The sequence below is a fragment of the Plecotus auritus genome (genome assembly GCF_963455305.1).
Source record: "Plecotus auritus genome assembly, chromosome: 6".
Taxonomy (NCBI): domain Eukaryota; kingdom Metazoa; phylum Chordata; class Mammalia; order Chiroptera; family Vespertilionidae; genus Plecotus; species Plecotus auritus.
In genome coordinates this window covers 173,565,554-173,588,495 of record NC_137773.1, presented here as the reverse complement: position 1 = coordinate 173,588,495, position 22,942 = coordinate 173,565,554, and the positions used below count along the sequence as shown (strand labels likewise).

General features: G+C 52.6%; 1 protein-coding gene across 4 annotated transcripts in view; it reads left to right on the top strand.

Annotated features, from left to right (window-relative positions):
- Positions 1-22,942, top strand: part of CNTN3 (contactin 3) — a 141,419-nt gene that overhangs the window by 94,986 nt on the left and 23,491 nt on the right. For all 4 annotated transcript variants that reach the window (XM_080671956.1, XM_080671957.1, XM_080671955.1 and 1 more), the window contains exons 6-13: positions 3,449-3,652; positions 5,448-5,550; positions 6,011-6,195; positions 10,864-11,000; positions 12,189-12,318; positions 12,770-12,920; positions 20,699-20,826; positions 21,561-21,736. In XM_080671956.1, coding sequence (XP_080528082.1) covers positions 3,449-3,652; positions 5,448-5,550; positions 6,011-6,195; positions 10,864-11,000; positions 12,189-12,318; positions 12,770-12,920; positions 20,699-20,826; positions 21,561-21,736 — 1,214 coding nt within the window. The remainder of the gene's footprint in view (positions 1-3,448; positions 3,653-5,447; positions 5,551-6,010; positions 6,196-10,863; positions 11,001-12,188; positions 12,319-12,769; positions 12,921-20,698; positions 20,827-21,560; positions 21,737-22,942) is intronic.

The following is a 22,942-nucleotide window of genomic DNA, read 5'->3' as shown; positions in this document are numbered from 1 at the left end:
ATAACACCGAGCACACAGCTCCTGAAAGCCACACAGGCATGCGTTAGATGTGCACACAGGTGCCTCTGCTGTGAGGTACGGACCTCGAAGTCCTAACCATTGATCATTTACTCCTCAAACATAAATGACTTTCACCCTGGCCAGTTTGGTTCAGTGGTTAGAGCATAGGCCAAAGGGTCTCAGGTTCGATTCCCGGTCAAGGACACTCTTTCGTTTTCTTTTTCCTCTTTGGGGCGCAAGTAGGAGGCAACCAATCAATGTGTCTCTAACACATCGATGTTTCTCTCTCTCTCTTTCTCTCTCTCTCTCCCCTCCCCCATCCTTTCCACACTCTCTAAAAATCAATGGAAAAAATATTCTTACTCATTGGGTGAGGATTAAAAACACACACACACACACACACACGAAAAAAAAAAAAAAAACTTAAATGGTTTTCAGCTTGCGGCATTGGTGTAGGTTTTTTAATATGTCCTGTGTCCCCGACCCTCCACCCATGTGGCATCGTCTGTGAGCATCAGAGCCAAGGGCTCTTCCCAGTCCCCAGTCATGTAAACCAGTGACAACAGCCTGACGGCCCCCCAGGGAGCCACCACACCCTTTAAACGCACCTTATTTCAAAGTAGCACAACTTCTCCCAATTGGCTCCACAGCCAGTGCCCAAGTTGCCTTGACAGTTTTGCCCAACTGCCATTTTCTTCCGACAGAATTTCCTCTAGAAACTGCCTGTCCAAAGGGTCACATCTCCCTCGCGATGAATTTTAGGATGGAGATGAGGTGCACCTGTTAAGTGTCAGCTGTATTTGTATCCATGGGTCTCCAGGTAAACACTCCGGTGTCATATTTCGTGTTCAGTGACCGGCCTTGTGTGTAAGTGACCAGGGGGGACTGTGGCCGCGGGAAGGATGGCACCCATCATGCATTGCTCTGTAGAAGCCCACGTTCAGCAATTCACTGTGTAAATGTATGGCTTGGAGGGTAAAACCCTTTGTTCTCTCATAAAAAATGGCTCCTGTCCCTAATAGGCATGTAGCATTGTTACCAGAAGGCCCCATGTCCAGGTGGCTTTTGCATAAAGTTCGTGATTTACACAAGAGGTCTTGTAAAGTCTAGCAGCTTGTCTGAGGATATAACATGATCATTTTTAGTGTAGCATTGTGTTGACCATCAGACATGAAATGACATGGAAACGTCTCCAAAGAAGGCTGCTGGCTTGACGTGGATTTTATTGGGCGGAGTACAACTGATGTTTACCGCAACGGCAGGATTTTATTCATCTGATGGTCTGACAGCGGGTGTGTGTTACTGTATCAGAAGGCAGTAAGTCACGTGGTTTTCTAATGCTTCCCATCGGGGAGATGGCCTGTGTGTGTTACGCATCCTGCGGGCCATCCCTGCCACAGGGCAGGCCTCTGGGGCGTGAGTGCGCCTCCCTTTCTTTCTTGTTTCATGGCTGAGAGTGCTGGGCGCCTGCCCCGTCACTTAGCTGCCGGAGAAGGGGTCCCCTAAATGGGACATTTTCCCTTCTCTGAGGTGGGACTCTCAATAGGCTTGCGCCGTTTGACTCCGGGATGCTCACCTGTCTGGGCGTGTCTGGGGGCAGGTACCAGGAACCTCAGATCCTGGGTGGAGGTGAGGGGGATCATGGGTGGGAGTTGGCATCACTGATAGTTCTGTGAAGGGAAGTCCTGGAAAAGGACGTTCCCTCCAGGCCCAAGGGGAGGCGCTGTTTTAAACACAGAGCAGGGCTTTACCTGCCCTCCTGTCCTTCAACACCTGTTCCTCACCTGGAAACTGTCCCCTCTCCTGCCCCTGGAGCCGCAGCAGCCGTGGCCTGCCCGTCCACGCGGTCCCACTGTCGCTGGTAAACGTACCTGCTGGCCCCTACACCGAATGGAAGGGCCCTTCACCCAGGGAATCAGGCCTTCAGTACATGTTTGGACTAACTGTTCATGAAATGTATCTTGGTTACATACATTTTTTCAGAACTATATGTGTCTGTGGTGACCCATATATTTTCCTTTGGAAAAGCATTAGCATAATGAACCGATGCGATGAGGTTAATACAATCGTAAGAGAAAATAGAGCCACCGAAGAAGGGATCTGATAATCCAGGAGAAAGTCATTTCTTTGGACCCTGATGTTCAAGAAAACACTCAGATTTCACGGTAGGTGGAGGTAGTGGCATAAATGTAGTATTCATTAGCTCGGAGTGGGGCAGGCAGGAGAAGAACTGACATCACTTGTTACCAGGCGGGGGAGGACAGACCAGGAAATAGGCGATCATGTGCAGAGTGACACCCGTTTTTTTAGGAGACGCAGGTGTAGAGGTGCTCCGAGTAGGACCAGAGCAGGTGACTCCTCACGCTGGAACGGAGCTTTGAAAACCACGGGGAGTGTCCGCGGCAGAACGGGGTGGGTGTTGAAAGGGAGGGAGCAGGGGGCAGACCGAGGAGAGGATGTCACCAGCTCAGGCTCCTGCGACCACGCGGGGTCTCAGACTCAAGCGATTTTGCGTTACTCCTGAGGCCACTGCAGAGGGCGGAGCGTTCTAGCCAGGAAGGGCCATGATGGGCTTGGTAACAAGGAGAGAGCATGTATGGGTTGCGTGGACACACATACTTTGTGTGTCCACGCGACCCATACATGCAGACTGAAGCAGAGAGACTTGTCGGGGGGGGGGGTGGTCTGGAAGGATAATGACATTGACACTGGTACCTGCTGCCACAGGAAGGCTGATCTGGCCCGGCCGTGTGGCTCAGTTGATTGAGCTTCGCCTCATGCACCTGGAGGTCATGTTTCCATTCTGAGTCAGGGCACATGCCTAGGTTGTGGGTTCGATCCCCAGTAGGGGACATGCAGGAGGCAGCCAATCCATGTTTCTCTCTCATTGATGTTTCTCTATCCTTCTCCCTTCCTCTCTCTCTCAAATCAATAAAAAAATTCAAAAAAGAATGCCGATCAGCCCTGGCAGGCGTGACCCAGTGCTAAGAGTGTTGGTCCATGCACCAAAGGCTCCCCTGTTCGATCCCCTTTCAAGGGCAGGGTGTGCAGGGGGTACGCTGGGGTGTCACTGAGTTGTGATTCAGTCCTTGGCCCTGGGCGGGGAGCGTGCAGGAGGTAATCAATGTGTCTCTCTCACATCAACGATTCTCTCTCTCTTTTCTATCTCTCCCTCCCTCACCTTCCCTCCCTCTCTCCTACTCTCTCTAAATATCAATGGAAGAAAACATCCTCAGGTGAGGATTAACAAACAAAACCAATAAGGAAAAGAATGCTAAACAGCGGGGTCCTCCATCTCAGCCCAGAGTGGACGCCGAGGGGTGCCGTAATGGCCTCTCTTTGTGATCTGCACCCAAAACACTTGGTATGGTAAAGGTGGTTTGTGCATTCTCAACATGGAGAACTCTCCTTAATAATGGAACGCTTTTCTCCCCAAAACTTCTGTTAGAACTGTCCTACGCGTGGATCTTCAATGAATACCCGTCCTTTGTCGAAGAAGATGGCCGGAGGTTTATCTCTCAGGAGACGGGCCACCTCTACGTGGCCAAGGTGGAGCCGTCCGACGTGGGGAACTACACGTGCGTGGTGACGAGCGTGGTGGCCGCCGCCAGGGTGCTGGGCTCCCCGACGCCTCTGATGCTGCGTGCCGACGGTAGGAACTCCGGGTGGGAATGTGGTGGATCCAAGCAACGACACACGGGGAAAGGGAAAAGCATATCTCAAAGAATCATCGTTTCATTTGTTTCGGAACAAGAAGTATTTTCGAGCGCAGGGACCCCAATGACTCCATAAACCACAGGTCCCTGCGCACAGTCCTCACGCAGGGCCAGCTTCGGAATTTGCAGAATGAAAAGAGGGGCCTGTTGTTCCAAAGCGATTAACTCTGGATGGTGACCCCGTTACACCAGGCACAGGGCCCCTGAGCCTGGGACCCTGCTGCTCCCCACGAAGTCCCCTGTCCTGACCCTCGCCAGCGTAAGGCACTTTGTTACAAGCGAAACGTTCTCTATAACAAATAAAAGAAAACACGTGCACGTTGGATCCCCAAAACGTATGCATCGTACAGCTGAACGTTTGTACACTTTTAAAAAATGTATATTTTAATTGATTCAGAGAAGAAGAGAGAGGGAGAGAGAGAAGCATCAATGAGAGAGAATCACGGGTCGGCTGCCTCCTGCACGCCCCCTACTGGGGATCGAGCCCGCAACCCAGGCATGTGCCCTGACCAGGAATCAAACCTTGACCTCCTGGCTCATAGGTCTGTGCTCAACCACTGAGCCACCCTTGGATAATATGTCATTTTACCCACCATCAGAAACGTGGTGATAACTCACAGTACTGTATTGTCCTTGGAATTTGCTTAGAGGGCAGATCTTAAGTGCTCTCATCACACACAAAAAATAACAATGAAGTAAAAGCGGTATCCAGCCCTGACCGGTTTGGCTCAGTGGATAGAGCGTCGGACTGGGGACTGAAGGGTCCCAGGTTCGATTCCAGTCAAGGGCATGTACCTTGGTTGCGGGCACATCCCCAGTGGGGGGTGTGCAGGAGGCAGCTGCTCGATGTTTCTCATCGATGTTTCTAACTCTCTATCCCTCTCCCTTCCTCTCTGTAAAAAATCAATAAAATATATTTTTTTTAAAAAAGCGGTATCCATGGGCGGGGCTCCATGTGCTACCTTGACGGAGATAATCATTTCACAAGATGCACATATATTAATTAAATCATCTCATTGTACACCAAAAGAAGTCTCAATATACGCAATATATTTACCATGCAACCTAAATAGATATGGTATTTGTCAATCATACCTCAGTATAAAGCGTGGGGAAATAGGTTTCATTATCTCCTTCATGGCTGTTAAATAATCTCTTTCATGAGCTGCAGAGGAAGCAGACATATGAGCCTGAGAAACCGCCCACTTACACAAAACCATCTCTGATGCAGCCCAGTGCCAGGACCCGTTACCTGAGCCCTCTTCCTGGTCTGTTATAATTGCCCGGGTCCTTTCCCAGTTTTTACATTACTGTTTCCTGTCGGCAGGGATGCACTTACTAACTCTGTCTGAGCTACCAGGGCGCCATGAAGTAACTTTCCCCCCATCATTTTTGCTCTTCGTGGTATTTCAGGAAGTCAGGACGCATTGTCTATTTCACTTTGACCGGGAATGTCCTAACGGGACAGACAATACCAAAGCCACCCACGTCATACAACGGAAAACACATGGTGGTTTGCTCAGACCTGTTCCGTACACGGTAGTTCATGGACCTTGGAATCCGAGGATGCTTATTCATGTTGCCCATGTGGCCCGAGTCAGCTCGGCGTCCGAACCCGCTAACGGGTGGGAAGTGAGTCCTTGGTGCAGCAAGAGAAAGCTGTCTTGAAGGGAAAGGGGCCGGTTGCCAACGTAACGGTGAAACTGTGCAATCTGCATTGTGCATTTACAGGTGTGATGGCTGAATACGAACCGAAAATAGAAGTCCAGTTTCCAGAAACTCTTCCGGCCGCGAAAGGGTCCACCGTGAGGCTGGAATGCTTCGCGCTTGGGAAGTAAGTGCCGTGGCCCTCCCGCCGACGCGCTGAGCGGCAGGTGCCGTAAGGGATCGAGATGGTTTTTGACCGACTCTGCTTCGCCTCACTTTCTTCCTTTCTTTCCTTTAGAAGCAAAAGAAAAATAAAGCAGCAGGGGGGTGCGCCCGTATCGTTTACTCTAAAGGCCTTTGCTGCACGTGCCTCTGCCTCATTTTGTAAAGAATCGGTGTTAGGGTTCTTTTCCTCGCTCCTATGACCATGCAGTGAGTAGGTTAGACCTTGGACACCAAATCATGCATTCACTCAGGAAAACACAGCACTTAGGTTATTCCGCTGGGAGCCTGAGGTCGGGCGAGGCCCCGGGTTTGTGTAATCGACGAGGACGGAAACCTGTTGTCTTGTTCTGGACCCAGACCGAAGCGGTACTTGTCCAGGCTTCCATTTACAAGAGCAACTAACGTGCCGCGTTTCTTCGCAGCCCCGTGCCCCGGATCACTTGGAGGAGGGGTGACGGGCGGCCGTTGCCCAGAAAAGTGACCTTGCGGAAGTTCGGCGGTGTGCTGGAGATCCCCGGCTTCGAGCAGGAGGACGCGGGCTCTTACGAGTGCCTCGCCGAGAATTCCCGGGGGAGAAACGTGGCCCGCGGGCGTCTCACTTACTACGGTCGGTGTCCCCGTGGTCGGTGTCCCCGTCCCCATGGGTCAGTGGGAGTGGGAGTGTCTCTCTTATCAAACGCTGAGGTGGGCGGGGCGGGAGGTCATGGCAGAATCTGGGGTCCACCTTGGTCTCCATTTTGTGAAATCAGGATGAATATCATAAAAGGGGTTGAAAAGACATAGAAGTCTGCAGTTGGAGGCATTCCATGTTCTTTCTCTGCATTTTAAAATGATTCCTATGATCTATCTATGTATAAAAGCCTAAGCAACCGTCTGACCATTCAACCACTCAACCGGTAGCTATGAGGTTCACTGATCACCAGGGGGCAGACGCTCAATGCACAGGCATGGAAACATGGAACAGACGGATGAATCTCAGAGGGAAAGGGGGAGGGGGAGGGGGGGAAAAGATTAACCAAATTCTTGCACCGATGGAGCCCCTCGGCCTGGCCTGTGGGGATTGGGCCGAAACCAGCAGTCCGACATCTCCCGAGGGGTCCAGGATTGCGAGAGGGCGCAGGCCAGGCCCAGGGTCCCCACCGGTGCACGAATCTGTGCACTGGGCCTCTAGTAATGAAATAGTTCACTTTCTGTTCTGACAATAACCTTTTAGACATGTAACCATGTCCAGGGGAGACATCTTCCTAGAACATGTGGTTTGATATGTTCATGATCTTTGCTAAGCAGACGGGAGCTTGTGCTGGGAAGCAGGTGTTACTGCTTTAGATGCGCTGTGGGCACCGGGTCCTGACCTCAGTGTCTGTCCCTCCGGAGACGGGACTGCCTGTGGGCTGCCTGGGATCTGTGACCACATTTATTCAATGTACCCCTCCACTCTGGAAGGGAAAGGATCATCATGTGACCTTCATTTAGAGTCTATATGTAGCAAAATTAGATCGTCTTTTATTCAAAAAAATTTTCCAAATACATTTTATTAAAAATATTCTAGGTCCTTTTTTTGGGGGGGTGTGGGGGGGTCCTGGCCAGTTTTGCTCAGAGGATAGAACATTAGCCTGTTGACTGGAGAATCCTGGGTTCCATCCCAGTCAAGGGCGTGTACCACAATTGCAGGCTCCATCCCTGGCCCTGGTCGGGGCACGTGTGGGAGGCAACTGATCGATGTGTCTCTCTCACATGGATGTTTCTCTCTCTGTCTCTCCCCCTCCCTTCCACACTCTAAAAATCAATGGAAAAATATCCTCAGGTGAGGATTCAAAAATAATAATAATACCCTAGGTTTTTGATGACAGCATGATTTCAAAAATATAAATGGATAATTGAGTAAAATGTACCATAAAGACATGAGCATGTCAGTGAGTGAATATATATCTGCAGAATAATGGTTAGAAACATCAAAAACTAGTGGGAATGGTCCACTCTGTGAGGGAAAAATGGCAGCGTCCGATTTTCCTTGGAAGCTGGGGATTGAAGCAGGTTGCTCACTGGGCGGCCACATAAATGCTTCAGGGAGGAAAAAGTTCCCAAAGACACACATTAAAATGGGGCGGGTTATTATGTCCCCTGAGAAAAACCGGAGCGTCATGGGCCTTGGCCCTGATTCCTGGACGCTGTCAGGAGCGACAGGGAGGCGTGTTTGCAGCTCACTCTCCTGCACACCTAGGTTAGAGGGCACCACGCCAACCTGCGGGGACACAGGTGTCCAGTCTGTGTGCCAGTGGGTGAGGCAGAGATGGGCGGGGCACCTTCTCCCTCCTTTCCCCTCCCTCCCCCAACCCCCCCCCGCCCCATGGCTGGAATGCTCTCAGGCCCCTGCAAAGCAAGTCGTTGGTTCTGGTATCATAGGTCATCTCCTCCTTTCAAGCGGCCGCTGCCTGGCCCAGTGCAGACACACACGGGCCAGTCCAACTGTCTTTTTTTTTTCTTTTTAAATATGTTTTTATTGCTCTCAGAGAGGCAGGCAGAGGAGGAGAGAGAGAGAAACGCATCAATAATGAAAGAGAATCATGGATCGGCTGCCTCCTGCATGCTGTACCCTGGGGATTGAGCCCTCAACCCGGGCATGTGCCTTGACCAGAAATTGAACTGTGACCTCCTGGTTCATAGCTTGATGCTCAACCACGGAGCCACGCCGGCTGGGCTGGTCCAACTGTCTTAATGCTTCCGGAGGAATATGTTAGCTGCAGGGACAGCATCCCCGAATCAGTAATAACCCAGGACAGGGAGGCGGAGCTGGGGGGGTGGTCAGCCGCCTCAGGGTTCAGCCCGGGCTCGGCTTCTCTGTGATTTTCCCCCCGTTTTCATGGCTCCATCTGTTCCCTTTCTCTGCATGTGAGTTTCGTGATAGTCACCGAGTGGCTGCTGGGGCGACCAACACGTCCATCCTCATCACCCTTCCTCTCTCGAAAGCACCACGAATTCCCTCCGCCAGTCCCGTCCCACGGCCCCCACGCCGATGCTGAAGCAAGCCCGCCAAGGAGACACGTAGACAAGTTCAGAGAAACTGTTCAGAACGGGAACGAGATCAGGGTGTCCCGGGTTTTATGGGTGATGTGAGGAGATGGACGAGGGGATGGCTCCGTGAAAACCCGGGTTGTTTGGGGGACAAAGAAGGGAAATGGAGGCACCGTAGGCAACCTCCGTGAAGGGGAGAGGCCGCAGCTGGCGTCCGTCGTGTCGTGTCTACACCTCAGAAACCAGGGAGACACCGTTTCACGGAAGTTACGCCAGTTCTCTGGTTAGCGGGCCTAGGGTTTGCTGTAGAAGACGGTCTGATAGGGTATTTGGATCTCATCTGACGGAATAAGGGGGGTGTCACAGTTAAAGTGGCGGCCGTAACTCCAGGGCTGGCTCTGACGGGCGGGGTGTCCTCCCCTTTGGAGGAGACATGAGCGCGGGAGCCCGGGGAGAATCTTGCGGGGAAACTCGCGTGTCCGTCAAGGGCTCACGTGGGAGGCCTGTTTGCAGCCACATTCTGCCGGCCGATAATTTCTGCAAAAAGAGAATGCATTTCCAGGTAAAGAAGTGCTTTTGGACTGGCTACTTCAGGGCGGGCACGCAGTTTACGTAAAGGAATGAAATAAGGTAAAACATAGGTCCAATTCCTCTAACCGCCGAACAGCTATGTTTTCATTTCAATTTCTTTTTTTTTTGCAGACAGCATTTTATGAGAGAGAAATTGAGAGGACATAGCTTCCCAGGGTTGCAATTAGTTAGAAATAGGTAAACTGTTCCTCCGTCTGGTGAATGCCTACATGAGCCCCCGCCCGCATCACACAGGACATGGAACCAGCGTGACAACCCGCCCCCCCGTTTGGGGTCCGAGGTGCAAGCTGAGACCTGGCCCTGGAGCAGGCTGTGTACTGAGTGGCTTTCGTTGTAGGTGGTATTTTGCTTTCATCTGCAAAGAGAACGTTCCAAAGAGTAACCTTCTACAAAAGTGAAGCCCAGCTGGTGTGGCTCAGTGGTTGAGCATTGACCTATGAACCAGGACAGTGGTCGGCAAACCGCGGCTCGCGAGCCACATGCGGCTCTTTGGCCCCTTGAGTGTGGCTCTTCCACAAAATACCACGGCCTGGGCGAGTCTATTTTGAAGAAGTGGCGTTAGAAGAAGTTGAAGTTTAAAAAATGTGGCTCTCAAAGGAAATTTCAATCGCTGTACTGTTGATATTGGGCTCTGTTGACTAATGAGTTTGCCGACCACTGAGCTAGGAGGTCACGGTCAGGGCACATGCCCAGGTTGCAGGCTTAATCCCCAATATGGGGCGTGCAGGAGGCAGCCAATCAATGATTCTCTCTCATCATTGATGTTTCTCTCTCTCTCTCTTCCTCTCCCTTCCTCTCTGAAATCAATAAAAAATATAAAGCATCAGGGAAGATGATCAATCCACTGGATACAATGGTTCTTCATGCATCATTTATGGGCACCCAAGTTACCCCTTTTTCCATAAAAAACACACATGATTCCGATGGAACCCCTTTATCCACCTTCTCTGCTTTCATTTTAATTCACACCGAGGCTCGGGAGACGCCCGCTGGGTTGCCTGTCATTGGGAGTTAGCCCTGACTTGGAGGACATATTTTTTCCTCGGCCACAGAAGTCCCTCTCCTGTGGATGGGAATTTTTAGGGCAGTGGTCGGCAAACCGCAGCTCGGAGCCACCTGTGGCTCTTTGGTCCCTTGAGTGTGGCTCTTCCACAGAATACCACATGTGGGCGCGCACATACAGTGCGATTGAAACTTCGTGGCCCATGCTCAGAAGCCGGTTTTCGGCTCTCAAAAGAAATTTCAGTCGTTGTACTGTTGATATTTGGCTCTGTGGACTAATGAGTTTGCCGACCACAGGCTTAGGGCATCATGAAGATACCTGCTGTCCCTCCCAGATTAAGTCAGCATCAGTTGCGACACAAAAGAAATGAAAACCTAGTCCGTGTCCCTGCATTCCCGTCGACTCACAGAGACCGGAGAGTGTCCCAGAATGCACAGAGCTCAAAAGCAGACAACAGGGGAAGCGCTCGGCTTAGAAGTGACCGTGGCCACCTCCCCGTCCATGTGGAAACGTTGATGAATCCGCGGGGTCGGGATGGAGGGAATGAAACAGCTTCGGGCTCAGTGCTCACGTCCGTCCGTGCTCGCAGTCTTGTGCCCGTTGGCGTGTCCGTGGAGAACGTCTTTATTCTTTCCTCGGCTGGGGGTTGACGCGTTCCTTCCCTTGCAGCAAAGCCTCACTGGGTCCAGCTCATCCGAGACGTGGAGGCTGCGGTGGAGGAGAGCCTGCGCTGGGATTGCCGGGCCGGCGGGAAGCCCAAGCCCTCCTACCGGTGGCTGAGGAACGGGGAGGCCCTGGCGCTGGAGGTGAGGCCAGTCCCTGGGCATCCGTCCTCTGTCCCTGTGTCCCTGTGTCCCTGTATCCGTGTGTGAGTAGCGGTGCAGGTGGGAGAGCGTCCTGACTTGGCATTTCATGGGGAAAGAGTGATTTTTGTGAATTTAGTCTATGCGATGCTGCATCACTTATTAAAAAATATATATTTTTTTATCGATTTCGGAGAGGAAGGGAGAGGGAGAGAGATAGAAACATCAGTGATGAGAGAGAATCATTGATCGGCTGCCTCCTACACGGCACACACTGGAGATCAAACCCACAACCCGGGCATGTACCCTGACTAGGAATCGAACCATGACCTCCTGGTTCATAGGTTGACGCTCAACCACTGGGCCACACCGGCCAAGCCCCATTTTTAATGCACAAAATGTATAATGTCTTTCATCAACGTGATTTAAAAAAAAAAATGGTGAAAACCTTTCCAGTTGAGGAGATGGAAAGCTTGGGACATTTTTAAGGGTCCGTAGTGTTAAAGCTCTATCTCCCTCTCCCTTTCCCTTCCTTTCTGAAATCAATAAAAATGTATGTGCTTTAAAGGCGTTCTGGGAGCGTTACGTGGTGGCACCATGTTCCCTGTCCTTGTTACTTACGGATGTCCCTTTGGACCGACATGCTTGCTAGTATCTCAGTGTGTGGCTCTCACGTTCACCAGTCCCACATTTTCACATGAAGAAGAGTTTAAGTTTCAAGGCAGGTTGTCTGATAATCTGAGGAAAGGAAGGAGGATCTGGTGAAGAAGGTGTAGTCAGCCCTGGCTGGGTTTGCTCAGTGGATGGAGCGTCGGCCTGCAGACTGAAGGGTCCCTGGTGCTTGCTCAGTGGATGGAGCGTCGGCCTGCAGACTGAAGGGTCCCTGGTTCGACTCTGGTCAAGGGCATGTTCCCTGGGTTCAGTCCCAGCCCAGTCAGGGCACCTGTGGGAGACAGCCAGTCCATGTGTCTCTCTCACATAGATATTTCTCTCTCTCTCTGTGTGTGTGTCTCCCCTCCCTTCCATTCTCTCTAAAAGTCAATGGGAACAATAAAAATAAATAAATAAATGTCAATAGGAAAAATATCCTCAGGGAGGATTAACCAAAAAAAAAAAAAAAAAAAAAGTAGTTTTCAGCAGTTTGCTGCTCTGAAACACACTTACCTGGGGGAGGTCTTTGTCTCCGAGCAGGAGCGGATCCAGCTGGAAAACGGCGCCCTGAGCATCGTGAACCTGAGCGTGGCGGACGCGGGCATGTTCCAGTGCCTGGCGGAGAACAAGCACGGCCTCGCCTACTCCAGCGCCGAGCTCCGGGTGCTGGGTGAGACGCCCCTTCTCTTGTCTCGTTATTTTCCCTAAACCCTCCATTTTGCCAGAAGCAGAAATGCTTGCTTTTCTTTTTTTCTTTTTTAAAATTTATTTTTATTGATTCCAGAGGGGAAGGGAGAGGGAGGGGGAGAGAGAAACATCAATGATGAGAGAATCATGGATTGGCTGCCTCCTGCATGCCCCACACTGGGGATCAAGCCTGCAACCCGGGCCTGTGCCCTGACCAGGAATCGAACCGTGACCTCCTGGTTCATAGGTCGGCGCTCAACCACTGAGCCACGCTGGCCGGGCATAAATACTTATTTTTATATTCCCACATCTGATAACATCGACGGTTTTCCCGGGGAGTGGGCCGGGGTTTCTAAGCAAGGCCTACGCCCCCGTGGCTTCTGTATTTTTAATCTGAGCCCTGGTCCTCTCTCCTGTTCCTCCTTCCTCTCCAGCCTCCGCTCCGGACTTCTCCACGGCTCCCATGAAGAAGCTGGTGCGGGCGCAGGTGGGCAGCGCCGTGGGCCTGGACTGCCGGCCCCGAGCCGCCCCCCGGGCCCTGTGCTCCTGGAAGAGAGGAGGGGTGACCGTGCGGGAGGATGGAAGGTATTCGGGCCACCGAGGTGTGGCTTGGTTTCCTCCCACTTTCCACAGGGATACCTGTGGGCCTTAGAAACGATCGAAACAGGCAGTTATTTTACGTGCGAGACGGGTTTGCTCCGGAATAGCAGGGGGATGCCCCGGGGACAGGGAGCTGGGATGCAGCCTCCTTGGGTCACGGAGTAGCTGGGCTTGATCCCAGAGGAGGAGGGGAGGAGGGGCCTTTGGAGGAGCTGGGGCGGTAACAGCATCCCGGGGGCGGGGCTAATGTCACAGGCGCTCAGCCAGAGGTGCAGGTGAGGCCTGACAGGTGGGGTGTTCTGCTGACCAGGAGGATCCCTTCCCTCCTCCGCTGCCCTGGTCTGGCCTCCTCTTTGGGGTCCAGGTGCCGGAGCGGAACAGCGCCCCCTTCAGGCTGGCCGGCTCCATTCCCAATGAGGATTCCATCCTTTATTTTCCACATTCTAGGTTTTCAATAGGAGGTGAGACGCAGTCCCATTCCAACGCCATGGGAGGTGTTGCAAGACCAGGATAGCCTGTTTTGTTCTGCAGTCCCCTCCTGATAACAGCAGTCGGGCCCTGGAATCTAAAATAGCGCTCTCTCCCTCTTCACTGAGAGGACTTGGTCTTAGACAGGATTTCCCCTCCGATCCCCGCGAGACTCCCGCGTGGCAGAGCCATGGTGAAGACATCAGCGTTGCTTTCAGGTGGAGAGAGCGGCTCAGGCTCGGGGAATAGGGGTTAGTTCCCAGGCGAGGTCTTGGAAGAGCTGCTCTGAGTAGATAACAGGCTTACGATGCGGAGAGCGACCCGGCCTCTCAGCGTTAAGTGCTCGTCCTTCCGTTTGGAAATATTTTGAGGACCAGCTGCAGGCTAGTCACTAGGTATTTAGTCTTTGTTTAAATGTGTTTTTATTGATTTCAGAGAAGAAGGGAGAGGGGGAGAGAGGGAAACATCAATGATGAGAGGGAAGCATTGATTGGCTGCTTCCTGCACGCCCACACTGGCGATCGAGCCTGCAACCCGGGCATGTGCCCTGAGTTGGAATCGAACCCGTGACCCCCTGGTTCATAGGTCGATGTTCAACCACTGAGCCACGCTGGCCAGGCTAGGTATTTATCAGACACATCACTCCCCTTGTTCTCAGCTTCTTGGAGTCTGTGAAGGTGACACAGGGGTCACAGGGGTGCCCACTTGGGGAAGAACAGGAGGCTCCGTGATTCCCTGAGAAGGCCCGTCTGCATGTGAGGGAGCAGGAGCAGGTCTTCTGGAGGACCCAGGGTTCTTGGAGAAGCGTGCCAGGCAAGGGGAACAGCACGTGTGGGGGCACAGAGGCCTGGGCATTGCATTGCAGTGATGAAGGCTCCGTGACCCTCCAGGGGACAGCACCCTCCGAGGGGTGCAGCCGGGTGAGCAGGGGCCTTACTGGGAATGACGTGGTTGCTGAATTGCGGAGTCCGGACTCGGTTCTGTGGGCACTGGGGGGCAGCAGAAGTAAAGTAGCAACGTCAGAGGTCAGATTTCTGTTTTAAAAAACTGGAGTGGTGGTCCTAGCCTGTTCGGCTCAGTGGATAGAGCATCAGCCTTTGGACTGAAGGGTCCCAGATTCATTTCTGGTCAGGGGCACACACCTCGCTTGCAGGCTGAATCCTGGCCCTGGTGGAGGCTCGTACGGGAGGCAACCAATCAATGTGTCTCTCTCACATTGATGTTTCTCTCTCTGTGTCTCTCCCTCTTCCTTCCTTTCTCTCTAAAAATCAATGGGAAAATATCCTCTGGTGAGGATTAACAACAACAACAGAAAATGGGCACGGTGGCCATGGGGAGCGTGGACTGGGATGGAGATGCCCAGTTAGCAAATGGTAGCCTGAACTAAGGAAATGGCGTGCGAATGGAGAGGAGGGTCCGGGAGGGAGGTTGGATCAGCAGGACCTCTGAGAGGATGGGGTTCATGATTTGAAGAAACGGGAAGATAGGAAGGAGTCCAGGGTGAATCCTCATTTTCCAGCGTGAGCACCAGGGTGGTGCATGGAAGACCTGGTCAGGGAGACGGAAGGTTCCGGAAGGAGCAGGACAGAGGCAGGGCATGCATGTTCATCTGGGGCTAGCGGAGTGTGCAGTGGGTGTGGAAGAACCAGCTGGATGTGTCTGTGCGCTTGAGGTTCACTGGACAAATCGGGGCTCAGGAGAGGGGCTGAGCTGCAGACAGAATGCAGGAGCCGTGAGCAGGGGACGGCCGGGGAAACCACGCGGTGGACCAGGTGCTCTCGGCGGGTACCTGTCACCTGTCGGCACGTGGGAGGGTCTGCCTCTCACCTGGGAAGTGGGTGGAAACGTAGCAATTGAGTGGAGGAGGCCTGCTTTACAATCCCATTTAAATGGCTAACGGCTACAATGTACAAGTAATGCATGTATTAAGTCAACTCAAGTCAAAGGTCAGCGTGACTCCCCTGGTGGACAGGCACGCTAAACGTTGAAATCACCGGTGTCGACAGGGAGCGAAGTTGGTTTTGTTTGGGGATGTTCCTGCTGTTTATTTTCTGGGTGTGCCGCCCCCTGTTGAGAAGAAGTGCCGCCCCCTCCCTGCAGGAAGCACTGGTTCTGAACCTAGCGCCGCCTGACCCACGCCCTCCCTGACCCACGCCCTCCCTGACCCACGCCCCCCCTGCCAAGCATCCAAGGCCTCAGGACAGACGCATCAGTATCTCCGAGCTGTGGCGTTTACCCATTTCCTCAAACCCACGCGTTTCCAAGACCGGAATGAAAATGGGAGGACTTTTCTCCTTTAAGCAAAGTAAACTTGAAAAAGGCCCCGGACAATGAGAACAGGCACCATCAGCAAGAAGAAACCTCCCGTTGGCACATTTTAAAGGATGTTGAGCTCTCCCGTATCCCTTGGTAGCATTTAAAATGCATTAGCCAATTATTATTTTTTTTTTAATGGGGCTTTCACCTGAATGCTGTTGCTTATCACAGTAGATGCTTTACTGCAATGGACTTCATTCAGAGGCAAGTGGAAGGATGGCCCATTATTTCTAATTAAACACATTAAAATTGTTTTATGTTCTATGCAGCATTTAATGTAGAAATTTAAATGCTTCTAAAAGGGGGCATTTCTCCCGAATATTAGTGACCATGATGCGGACAGTGTTTATAAAACGTATTAACCCATTCTCTGTGTATTTTTTGCATATAGGTAGCAGGTGGCTGTTAAAATGCCATCAGCATTATGTGCTGGGGGTACCATGTCTATGATATTCCTGAAAAAGGCACAGCTTTGGGACAGAGAACAGCAGTCCCTGCTTGCAGAGCTGAGAGTGGGTGGAGAGGGTGACTGTCGGGGTTACGGGGCGAGGGGGGGTGTAGGGTAGGGATGAGGGGATTCTTCTAGGGCTGGGTTGTGACATGGTTACACAGGCTCATGCATGTGTTCAAGTTCAGACCTGCACACCCACGAGGCTCACTAAGACTGCATGCAGATGCCTGAATTTCCTTAAAGTCTTCTTTTTTAATATATATTTTATTGATTTCTTACAGAGAAGAAGGGAGAGAGATAGAGAGTTAGAAACATCGATGAGAGAGAAACATCGATCAGCTGCCTCCTGCACACCCCCTGCTGGGGATGTGCCCACAACCAAGGTACATGCCCTTGACCGGAATCGAACCTGGGACCCTTGAGTCCACAGGCCAATGCTCTATCCACTGAGCCAAACCGGTTAGGGCTCCTTAAAGTCTTACATGCCGTTTTACATTCGTCTCATCCCACCTTCATGAGCAGCTTCAGGTCCTGTAAAAGCTCGAGAAATGCAGGTCCCCTTTGCTTTTGGGGGACGCGTTGAGCCATCCATTCGGTGACATCCCTTCGGAGCAGAATCTAAACTTCCGCCCTGACAAGGGCAGGCTGCTCATGTGTCTGCGTGCGTATGCATGTCGTTCTGTTGTATGCCTACATGTGTATGCAGCCTGCGAGTCACCACGCCCATTACTGCCAGGGCCAGGAGAAGTGAACGGTGAGTTTTATTTGCTGTTTGATTTAACTTCAGCCCATGGAGAGAGAGAGAGGAGCGGCCACGTGTGGGACAGGTCGCTCAGCCTGAGTCTTGGTGTCGCCTCTGCTTGTGGAACGGGCCAGAAAGCCCTACGTCGCCGGGTTCGTCATTCTGCTTGGTGCCATGTGCTTGGCACACGTTCTTAGCAAGCGGTTGGCTGAACACCTGGTCTTGCCGGACCCGCAGGGCAAGGACAGTGTTTCCTTTGGGCAAATGGCTCCCAACACCGTCCCTGCCCCGTTTCTCTCAAAGCCCGGACGCCCCTTTCCTGACCTCCGGGCCTGGAGTCGCATAGGTAAAACGAGAGTGGTTTATGTGAGGCACCTGCTCGGGCGGCTTTCCCACGGGGTCTCCCGTGCAGGCCAAGCAGCTGCCGATGTTGTTTGTAATACTCGCCTTTTCCACCGTGTTGCCCAGGTACGTAAGAGCAGGCGTCCTCAAACTACGGCCCGCAGGCCCCATGCGGCCCGCCGAGGACATGTATCCAGCCCACCGGGTGCCGCTGCCTGTCCTGCTTAGCAGCCGACGCGTCCCGGGCCCGCAGTGCGCATAGTAATTTGTTCATAGTTGTTTTGTTTTTTTAAACTATAGCCCGGTCCTCCAACGGTCTGAGGGACAGTGAACTGGCCCCCTGTTTAAAAAGTTTGAGGACCCCTGCTTAAGAGTAAGTAACGGGACTGGGTTCAAAAGGAAAGGGATGAGCAATGAGAAAAAAACCTTTCTAAATTTTTTTTTTACAACAACTGTTTTCCATTAGGTAAACCTTAAATACATAAATTCCACCCACATATTAGTAAAGAAATCGCATCGGCTACCTTTTGCAGGTCGTCGTGCGGTTGTTAAATCCATATTTCAAATATAACCTTTACGGATTATAAACGTTAAGGCCGCGTTTAAAATATTTTGCCGATGCTATGATTCCCATAGGGAGGGCCGGTTAACGTGTCTACTTCACACCAGTTTCTTGTTCAAACTTGATACGTTACTTTGTATCCAGGCTCAGCATGGAAGTTTTACGTACTGGGTATGTCTCCCCAGTCCAGGGAAGCCCCAAATCCCATGAGCAGCCCAACACCCCCTCCCTGAAAACGCAAAGAAAACATGGTATTGCGGTTGTAGGAACCTGTGGCGTCATTGCATGCTGCCTTTGCATTTTTCTGCGAATATGTTTAAGGAAAAGCAGGTTCTTTCTCTGGAAGTAGCAACAGTGACTGTTGTAACTCCAAGATACACTGCAGGAGGGGGTGGTGTTGCCTTTGAATTCTCGCCAAAAGGAAGGAGGGAGGAGCTGAGCGCTCACTGCGTCTCGGCTGCAGCTTCTTCCGGACCTAGAAAACCCGGCTTCTACTCCACGCCCTGCTCCTTGTTACCCGCTGGGGTCCCCTTCCCAAGCCCGAGGGCGGGGCGCACAGGTCTTCCTTCCGTGTCACTCCTGCGGTTCTTTGCCACGCGTGTCATGTGACAGTGTGTGATGAGTGTGTAGGGAAAGCCCACCTGATTCTCGGAGCCGGGCCTAGAGGGAAAGTGGGGTCTCGTCCACCCTCCCCAGGGGCAGGTCCAGCTCCCGAGTTTGGGAGGAGGACGGTGTCTGCTGCCTGGAGAGAATGGACATCACGTACGTGCTCAGAAGACGGAGTCCAGATCTCCGCGTGACCTCCCGCACCGTCCTGCGTCCTGGCCACCTCCTGTGACCCACCCCCTCTGAGATGCGCTCCTGTGAGGCACAGGGGCAGCCTGTCCTTTCCACTCGCACCAAGTCAACTACAGCGACGCTCAGAACCCAGCGGAACAGCCACGGTCTCAGGAACCCTGGCTCCACACTTTTCCCAGCTTTAATCAGACTGTGGTATTACCGATGCTCAACTGTGGCCAAAGTTCAGGTCCATGTTGCCAAGACAAGGGTGTATTTTCTGAACAAACAGGGCTTCGTAAGGGTCGTAAATGCGATGTCATCGCTGAAGCACAGCCTGGGCCCTCAGAGCAGCCTGGGTAATGACCTTTATCATCCCAAACCGTCTGCAGATGCACAAGGTTAAGTGAAATAACCCCTTTGACGACGAAAGGGGAAGACCAATTAAGGGGGACATAGAGGTAGAGTGTGGAGCTGGCCGCTCCTCAGAGCGAGCTGGAGAGCCTCCTTCCGAATGCTCATCTCATGAATCCACATTTAACACTGGTGCCTCGCCGGCGCCCCCCGCCTCTTGGCCCTGGCCTTTGCAGAAAGCATGCCCTGGAAGCTTAGGGAGCCATGTCACCACAGGCTCTGTGGCCGTGCGGATTCTGGAAGGCTGGCTGCTGAGCAGCAGTCTCTCCCTCCATTTCCTGAAGGGCGTCTGTCTGTGTGTAGGCCAGGAAATGCCCGGCGGGCCTCTTAGAACTTCCTGGAAGAACCCGTGGTGGAAGAAGATAGCCAGTGAGCTCACAACTTTTCCTGCGATGAGTTTGCCGCCTTTGAGGGTCCGTGTGTTGGTGTTGGAGTTGGTGCGCCTCCTGAGTGGCAGCCTTGCCTTGGACGCTGCCCCTCCTCTTGGGGGGGGGGAAGGGGGGCAACGGGGCAGAGGGCAGGCTTGTGAGTGAGGGTTATTGAGCCTTGTGCCCGGGGGATTTCCTGTTCTTTCAATATTCCTAGTGGGTCCCTATGTGTCTGGAAAGTTCTGCTGTCACACTGTCTCCGCACTGGGAGACGGCTGTAATCGCCTGGCTGTTCTCTGGTACCAGCCTGCAGCGTCCGTGTAAGCTGAACTCTCGGTCATTCCACAAGCGACATTGGTCCCTGGTCTTGGTGCTCGCCACCCTCCCAGGGTGGGGCCCAGCTTCCTGGAGCCCCCAGTCCCACCTCCTCCCTCTGACTCCGAACCGTGGCCTCGCGTATAAATGTCTCCGAGGCCTCCCGACATCATCTCCCCGCTTCCTTCGCTTATTAACACCTCCAGCAAATCACTCTTCTGTGTTAGTCACAGCAGGTCGCATTTATGGATGGAAGCTACGCGTCCGTGCTAGTCTCTTTGGGGGACAGGGCAGAATACTCTCACCGGTGGGATTCACCTTCGGGGTGAGTCACATGTTTATACTCATGCTTCCCCCTTTGAGACTTCTCCACCAGTTTTCTCCTTTCTGCCTCCCTGACAAAAGGGAGGGAAGAATCCTTGGGTAGGTTCGATTCCCGGTCAGGGCACATGCCCGGGTTGTGGGCTCGATCCCCAGTATTGGGCCTGCAGGAGGCAGCCGATCAATGATCCTCTCTCATCACTGATGTTTCTCTCTCTCTCTCTCTCTCTGCCTCTCCCTTCCTCTCTCTGAAATCAATAAAAAATATATATATAATTTTTAAGTCTGGATTTTCCTGGCTTGAATGTGCTTCTCCCAGCTTCATAATGAAAGGCCAGCAGGTTCCTTATTTCTGAGATCCTCTTCTGGATTTAAGGAACATAGTCTCAGCCTACTTTTCATTTTCTCCAAACTGGTGAGGGTAAGGCACGAGGGACCTGCCACCCCTGCCTGTTTGGGAAATATCTCCCACTTATTTGATGTTGGAATTTCCCACATTTAGGCGCCATGTCGGTAATGCAGTGAAGTCCTCTTTCCCGGGGGATGGAAACTTTACTTCCATTTCCCTTTATTTCCAAGAACACCTCAAAAGTACTAGCGTAAGGCAGCAATTCTGTACGATTGCTATTTATTTGGGGGGAAATGGGACTGCTATCCATTTACTTGTCGAATTTGTATTTCCTTTAGAATTTCTTTTCTAAAAGATGGAGGCCTCAGCATAGCCAATGTGACGAAGGCCGACGCTGGGACATACACCTGCTTCGCAGAAAACCAGTTCGGGACGGCCAACGACTCCACGCGCCTGGTGGTCACAGGTGGGGTCCCCACGCGGGCGGAAGCACACTGGTCACTGAGCTGGTGACCTGTGTTACGTCGTGCTGTTCTGCTCTGTGAGGTCTTGGGGATCCTCTCTGTCTTTTCCCATATCCTCGAGGGTGTCTGGAGGTGTTCAGGACCCTGGGAGGGTCCTTGATATCAGTGAAAGTCCCTTAGAGTTGTGCATTTATTTTGTTCATGTATGGGAAATGTCTGGCCCACGGGCTGACTAGGGCCCATGAAATCATTTGGTCGGGCCCTGCCAAGGCATGAGGGGTGAGCGAATGAAATGTTTGGCCAAATGGTGCAGGCTCGTTTTTAAATTGATAACTTTGTGTGGCCCGAGAATGATGTTAGAAGTAGCCACACAGCCCTTGGCAGGAAAAAGGGTCCCCAGCCCTGATTTACTCATTCAAGGCAAACCTGAGCACCTACTGCATGCCGGTCCTCGGCTCATGTCATCAGCACAGATGATGCTGCTGCCCTGGGAGGCTGACCTCCTAGCTGAGGTGGGAAGAAAACAGTGGGGATGGAAAGCAGGGAATTAGTGGAAGGAGAAAGCTGCAAACCATCTGAAACTCGGAGGGCGTGGGGCGGTGAGCCGGGGCAGACACGCACACTCTAGGCTAGATGTGCCGTTGGCCTGGGAACGTCGCTTTCATGGAAACAAAATGCTGGCGTTTTGCTTAAAACCTGATTCCGCCTCCCCCCCCCCGCCCCGCCCGGCCCCCAGACCCCACGAGAATAACGGTGGCGCCGTCGAACATGGACGTGTCCGTGGGCGAGAGCGTGGTCCTGCCCTGCCAGGTGCGGCACGACCCCCTGCTGGACGTCGCGTTCACCTGGTACTTCAACGGGGCGCTCGCCGACTTCCAGAAGGACGGCTCCCACCTGGAGAAGGTCGGCGGGGTGAGTGGCCCTTCCTTCCTGCGCTGTGTAGACTCGAAAAGCAGCGCGACTGTGATGTTCAGGAAATGTCTGTCAGCCCTGGCCGGTGTTGCCAAGTGGTTAGAGCATCGGCCTGGTGCGCCAGTGGGTTGCAGGTCCGATTCCCCGTCAAGAGCACATACCTGGGTTGCAGATGTCCTTTTTTGTTTTGTTTTGTTTTTTGTTTTTCATATATTTTTATTGATTTCAGAGAGGAAGGGAGAGGGAGAGAGAGATAGACACATCAGTGATCAGAGAGAATCATGGATCGGCTGCCTCCTGCACACCCCCTACTGGGTATCGAGCCCACAACCCAGGCATGTGCCCTGACTGGGAATCGAACCGTGACCTCCTGGGTCATAGGTCAATGCCCAACCACTGAGCCACGCTGGCAGGGCAGCAGGTAATCTTTTAAAAGCAAAGGAAGGGGAGATGTTTGGAATCCTAGCCTCAGTTAAGTATGATTTCACCGCCACATCTGTCTTCGACCATCAGGCTTATCCCATCTCGGAAGCCTGGTCTCCTCATTCATGGTTCTAACCAAGTGAGGGTTGTTGAGAACTGCACGTGCTGTCACTCCACGGCCTGCATGGTGTAGGTTCTGCAGGAGACATGAAGCCATCTCCCTACAAGAGACAGGGAGCGGAAACATGACGTTTCAGAACGGAATCTCCATCGCTTGGCAGTTCAGGTCTTTGTCTAAAGGCTGGTTCGTGGCCTGTGAATTGGCGTATGGACCTGTGCCTTGGTAACAGTACTCTGCCATCTGCATAAACCACTAAGCCCTCCACGGCGACATGACCCTTAAGCACACGCAATTCAGCACATTGGTTTCCTGCTGCGTGAGAAGGAGACACGTAACAGCCCTTCCCTCAGATTGTGTGCCCGCGGCAGCGTGGGCGTGAATACGGGGAAGGTCTGTCTGCTTGTCTTTTACCCCGAGTGTTTCCAAAGTGGTCTTTCAGGAGGGAGAGGGGCCATTTAGAAAGTGAAAACCCAAACTCACAGCCTTCAACCCATTCGGGCCCTTGTCATCGGGACTGTGCTGCATATGCAGTATTCATTCATTACAAAAAGCCAACACACCTTTTTGGGGAAAGTGCATAAGCTCAAAAAGCTCCAGCAAGCCCAGCTGCTCAAATATCCCCCTCCCTCCTCCCCTCCCCCCTCCCCCCCCCCCCCCCCCCC